The sequence below is a fragment of the Delphinapterus leucas genome, chromosome 1 (genome assembly GCF_059928025.1).
Source record: "Delphinapterus leucas isolate spDelLeu-1000000601 "Yukka" chromosome 1, BTC_Dleu_Yukka2, whole genome shotgun sequence".
Taxonomy (NCBI): Eukaryota; Metazoa; Chordata; class Mammalia; order Artiodactyla; family Monodontidae; genus Delphinapterus; species Delphinapterus leucas.
In genome coordinates this window covers 171,484,505-171,490,504 of record NC_143129.1, presented here as the reverse complement: position 1 = coordinate 171,490,504, position 6,000 = coordinate 171,484,505, and the positions used below count along the sequence as shown (strand labels likewise).

Genomic DNA, 6,000 nt, shown 5'->3' with positions numbered 1-6,000 from the left:
TACCCACTAGCCCTTCCTATTGTACTTACCTAATTCCCTGTTCTGCGTTTCTTAGATGGTTGTGCTGAACCCAAAACAGATATTTGCTTTCTTCTTCCTTCCATTGAGATTGTGGTTAGGTTCCCATTTTCAGCTCCACAGTTCAGCTTTATATTTGTGGTGAGAATTCCATTAGGCTTTTCATTTTTAGGGTTCTGCTAATTTCTTCATAAATGTGCTGGAATTAGTAAAGAGAGGAGGTAATATCTTTGTCCCCTTTATATACTTGATATTAAAAGCTGCTTATCAGGGAAGCAGTATTTCTAGAGTTATGCACAAATCATAATGATAACTGTTTGTTGATGAACCAGGTCTACTGTTTTACTTCAGGTTAGGGAAACTATTATTGAAATGGAAAGGGAGCTTCTCTTCCAAAAAAGCTATCTTATGCAAGTTTGATATATTTATCCTCTTCTGAAGAACATTTTGCTTTAATTGCACTAGTCATTTTTTCTGGAATACCTAGACTCTACCTGATGAACTCTGGTGGGATCTGTCTGCACCTAAACTCTGTTTTTTTAAGGTTTGACTTACTATTATATATTTCCTTCCTTTTATGCATTTGCTTCCTCTGAAAAGTTGTTCTTTGGTCTTCTCATCTCTGGGAATGATTGAGAACCTAAATTTAGAGTCCTACGTCAATGTGTTCCTCTGTTATAACTGGTATACTGGAGAATGTTGTTATCCTTCATTTGCTTGTTTTTCTGGTTTTCTCTTGGCCCTTTCCCTATTAAGTAAGTGTGATAGGATATCTTATTTCCATAAGGAACTTCTCAGATATAAACAATAATAGTGTAATTAAAAAGATTAATCTCACTTCTCCTTTTGACCGTCTTCCCCAGTCCACGTTATTCAAAAAACCTGAAAAAAAATTGCTTTCATCCTAGACGCAAATCCAGATCTCCTTCCCCTAGAAGACGATCTTCCCCTGTCAGGAGAGAGAGAAAGCGCAGTCATTCTCGATCTCCCCGTCACAGAACCAAGAGCCGGAGTCCTTCCCCTGCTCCAGAGAAGAAGGAAAAAACTCCAGAGCTCCCAGAGCCATCAGTGAAAGTAAAAGAACCTTCAGTACAAGAGGCCACTTCTACTAGGCAAGTACATAAAAATTCATTTATAAATATCACAATTTTAGGCTGTTATTAAGTGACCGTAAATATGATACCTGTGTGTTAAAAAAATACTTACTTGTTTTACTTGTAGATTTTTTAAATTATAAAGTTGGCTTGTTGAAAAGAAATTCAGATTGTATAGGGGAGTATAAGTAAGATGACCCAAAGGTGACCACTGCTATCTGTTGGTTGTGTTGCTTCAGATATTTTATATACTATAACTTGCCGTTTTTTCCCCCACTATTATGGACAGCTTTGCACTTTTAAAAAAATGTATGTGATTAGAATTGTTAGTTCACTGGATTTCACTGATGTGTATATATCTTTCTAGATGTCTTCATGGAGTTTGAAAACTTTTTAAAGAAACAGCTTTTTTATATTACTGTATTAAGACTTAGGAGTCTGAATAGAAAAGGCACAAAATAAGCTTTTTTTCCCCCCACACAGTGACATCCTGAAAGTTCCCAAGCCTGAACCAGTACCAGAGCCTAAAGAACCTTCTCCGGAGAAAAACTCCAAAAAGGAAAAGGAAAAGGAGAAGACCCGACCAAGATCTCGGTCGCGTTCCAAGTCAAGATCCCGGACACGTTCTCGCTCTCCTTCTCATACTCGACCGAGAAGGCGCCATAGATCCCGATCAAGGTGAGTAGTGGCTTTAAGATCTGCATAGATCTTAGATTTTATGTGCTACTCTCCTAGGTAGAATTAGGTAAATTATATCAAAGCTGTGGAAAACATTTAGCACAAATGTTACACTTTGGATTTCCAGCAACAATTTAGGGACACTTTCTAGGTTCCATTGAAAATCTCTACACAAGTAGAAAATTATGTCCCTTGAGATCCATTTTTTAAATGTAGCTGTTGAGAAAACTATGTTAAGGAATTCATTCCTTGCTCATGATTTACTCAGATTCTAATTCTGTTATGGCAGATCATACTCACCTAGAAGGCGGCCAAGCCCAAGAAGACGGCCATCTCCTCGAAGAAGAACTCCACCGAGACGAATGCCTCCTCCACCAAGGCATAGAAGGAGTAGATCTCCAGTGAGACGGTGAGAGTTTTGGGGTTTTTTGTTTTTTTGGTTTCTTTCAGTTTGAAATTGTCAGATGTACAAAAGTACACCATGTTTGTTTTAGGCTAATCTTTGAATTAGTGCTCCCCTGGAAAAAAAGAACTCATGAGTAATAATAGGTAATGTCTTAATAAGAGATACCTCATTTGAGATGTAATGCTGTTATTTGTGCAGTGATAACACTAGTCTAGTGTTGGAAAATAAAAAACAAATTATTGGTGAATTTGTGTTAATCTTACCAGTTATTTGTGTTAATAATCTTTATCACTTCAGACCCTACCAAGAAATCCTATCAAGTAAGGGAATTAGCCACCTTCTCCCTTTGGCTTTTAATTACCACTAGTTTCTGAATATAGATGACTACAGAGCCAGTAAAGTGCTTTACCAGTATTAAAATAACCCATTTGCATTATACCTTTCTTAATGTGTCTTTTTCACATTAAAGAAGAGTAGTTATTGTAAACAATTCAAACAGAAATGAGATGAATTGAAAATTACCCACAATCCCATTCCATAGATTTCACCGTTATTAGCAGTTTGGTATCTATTTTTGAAGAGACTGGGCATAAAAGTCACTCTGTCAATACCAGTGTTCTTTTTTAAAAATCATTTTTAAATTAGCATAAGGTAAAATGTTAGGATCTATAACTTTTAACAAAAAGACTGTTGCAACATCTGCCCTAAGTGGAGGCATGGTGCACTGGTAGCAGAGTTTTGTGCGTTCTTTTTTTTTTTTTTTTTTGCTGTATGCGGGCCTCTCACTGTTGTTGTGGCCTCTCCCGTTGTGGAGCACAGGCTCCGGACACGCAGGCTCAGCGGCCATGGCTCACAGGCCCAGCCGCTCCGCGGCATGTGGGATCTTCCTGGACCGGGACACGAACCCGTGTCCCCTGCATTGGCAGGCGGACTCTCAACCACTGCGCCACCAGGGAAGCCCCTGTGCGTGCTTTATGATGCATTTCACCTGTTTTTTGGAAGGAACTAGTGGTTGTGCTTCAGATTATACTTAGGACAGAATATTTTGTGTTTTGAGTCTATAAGGTATTTTCAAGGAACCAAATCAACTTGGAAATAAAAGAGGGGAAGCAGTAAGGTCCGTAATTTTGTTTCTGCAGTCTGAGGTTTTTCAGAGTCCCTTTTTTTTTTTTGCGGAACGCGGGCCTCTCACCGCTGCGGCCCCTCCCGCTGTGGAGCACAGGCTCCGGACACGCAGGCTCAGCTGCCACGGCCCACGGGCCCAGCCGCTCTGCGACACGCGGGATCCTCCCGGACCGGGGCACGAACCCGCGTCCCCCGCATCAGCAGGCAGACCCCCAACCACTGCGCCACCAGGGAAGCCCCTAGAGTCCCATATTTTTAAAAAAGATACTTTTCGGGAATTCCCTGGTGGTCTAGTCGTTAGGATTTGGCACTTTCACTGCTGTGGCCCGGGTTCTGTCCCTGGTCGGGGAACTGAGATCCCACAAGCCATGTGGTGTGGCCAAAATAAAGCAAAACCAAACAAGATATTTTTCTTTGGGGAGGGCTTGTCAAGGTATATTGAACCATTTTTTATAACTAATGCTAAAAATTACGGAATTGATGTTACTACCGATAACTGAGACTGAAGATGTAAATGGTCAGTCAATTTAGGCATCACACTTTTCTAAAATTGATTGTTTCTCCTTTGGAGAAAAAGTAATACTGGTGCTTTCTAGCATAAGATCAGTGGAAACAGCTACTTCTTATATTGGAGTTTTGCAAGCAGCCTGTTTTAATTGCTTACTGAGCCATTTACCAGTCAAGATAATTTGCAGATTGTGTAAGATTCCCTTTCAGCCAGTTTTTATCTCACACTTAAGGTAGGGTTTCTTTTTTTCAGGTTCTCAGGAATTCTTCCGCCAAAGGTGAATTCTGCAGGTACACATAATTGCAACAGAACTTACCACAAATTTTGCCGCAGAATTCGAGAGTCCCCTGCTTCTAAGTTTATGTAGCTAAATGAATTCCTAATCTTGCACGTTTTTTTAAAAAATGCAACATAAAGGTTGCATGACATTGTGTTATTAAATGAAAAAAATACTTCGCCACCCAAATTTTGTATGCAAACTCCGAAGCACTCATGTTATTCCTAAGGAGGGAAGAGACTGGTTAGTTATTCTCTTATAGCACTTGACATATTTTATAACTACTGGAAAGACAACTCAGAAGCATTTATCAGAATAAGTTATTTAGTTAGTCTCAGAACTAGCTGTTTCCTGTCCTAGGTTATGGTTTTGTTTCACATTTAAAAAAAAACCTCATTTGTGTGCTTAGCTACATAAACTCAAAAGTTGGATAAAAATAGCTGTATTGTTGTGTAAACTGTACATGCCTGTAAGGTCATTTTCTGTAAGTATGCAGTTAATGAACATGAGTACTTTATTCCACAGAAGAAGGCGTTCATCGGCATCCTTGTCCGGGAGTAGCTCGTCCTCTTCTTCATCTCGTTCCCGGTCACCGCCAAAGAAGCCTCCAAAGAGGACATCCAGCCCCCCTCGAAAAACTCGTAGGTTATCTCCTTCAGCAAGTCCTCCGAGGCGAAGGCACAGGCCATCACCTCCAGCAACTCCACCACCAAAAACTCGTCATTCCCCGACACCCCAGCAGTCAAACCGTACGAGGAAAAGTCGTGTTTCTGTCTCTCCAGGGAGAACTTCAGGTAAAGGTAAAAATCAAGCACATAAAAACAATATGTTCGTTCTTCATTTGGCCACAAAATACCTAGTCAGTTGTTGCTATCCCCTACTCCCTTCAAAGTATGAAGTTGCTGGGTAATATTTGTATGTCATGTTTTTTATAAATTTGCTTAGAAGCTCACCTTTTCTTTCCTGCTTTAAGTTCTTGTTGTTTGTTGAAATGGAGTTTACATGTAAAAGTGTTTTGTTTTTAGCAGTACCCTCTGGCATTGAGTAGGTGAAGTGTACTGTTAACCAGCCGTGGGCTGTTTGAGTTGGGGTAGCTTACCGAAGTTTGTGTTGTCATGGTAAGGGATCTTTTTATTACTATGACACCGGTTAACTTTTTTTTTTTTACCCTGCAGATTTTTTGTTTGATATCTTATTTGAGGACTTCATATTCTGTTTTATTTCTTTCTTGGCCACATTGTACTTCCTAGGGAGGGACGTGGTGTCCTCCTAAAAGCTGATTTGTTTTTTTAATTTAGGCCCTAGGCAGGGTTCTTCTGAGTATTGTCCTTGCTTTATTATGCGGATTGATTTCTGAGGAATTTATGATCTGTGATCCTACCAGGCAAGTAGAATGCCATGTTAGTCTGAATGAAGGTTGTGGTCCATTGGGGTTTGTTTCTTTAGCATTAAATATACACGGAGAAAAACTATGGTATCCATTTGAATTGGGCCTTTGGTGCTTAGGACTGGAATGATATACACAGCGTGATAAGTGAGTATTGGGGGAGGGGAGATCTTAAAAGAACTGTTATAGTAATTGGATGTTAAGGAGCATTCTGTAGATTAATACATACTGGGGTTGCTCTGATCACATTTAAATTTTCAGATTATAAATGAAGAAATCGGGGATACTTCAGGCAAAATCTTGACTATGGTTTTATGAAGTTGGTGAGAGCAGGATTTCTAATCAGCACCCTGCTGCTTCACTTGTGTCCACCCTATCACCACCCACTGGCCCCACAACCTTGCAGTGTGGCAGTTCTAGAAAGGCAAATTTTGCTTTTTTGATCTGTTACTGTGAGGTATAGACAAGCTATCAGAGTGAGGGGGGACCTGACAGATGATGGTAATT

At 40.0% G+C, this 6,000-nt stretch overlaps 1 protein-coding gene across 7 annotated transcripts in view; it reads left to right on the top strand.

Moving 5' to 3' along the window:
- SRRM1 (serine and arginine repetitive matrix 1) overlaps positions 1-6,000 on the top strand; it is a 32,179-nt gene that overhangs the window by 6,657 nt on the left and 19,522 nt on the right. For 4 of the 7 annotated variants that reach the window (XM_089898849.1, XM_089898859.1, XM_089898842.1 and 1 more), the window contains 4 exons: positions 927-1,126; positions 1,592-1,790; positions 2,080-2,199; positions 4,632-4,906. In XM_089898849.1, coding sequence (XP_089754975.1) covers positions 927-1,126; positions 1,592-1,790; positions 2,080-2,199; positions 4,632-4,906 — 794 coding nt within the window. The remainder of the gene's footprint in view (positions 1-926; positions 1,127-1,591; positions 1,791-2,079; positions 2,200-4,631; positions 4,907-6,000) is intronic. The other 3 variants (XM_089898855.1, XM_089898851.1, XM_089898862.1) reach the window with 2 other exon arrangements.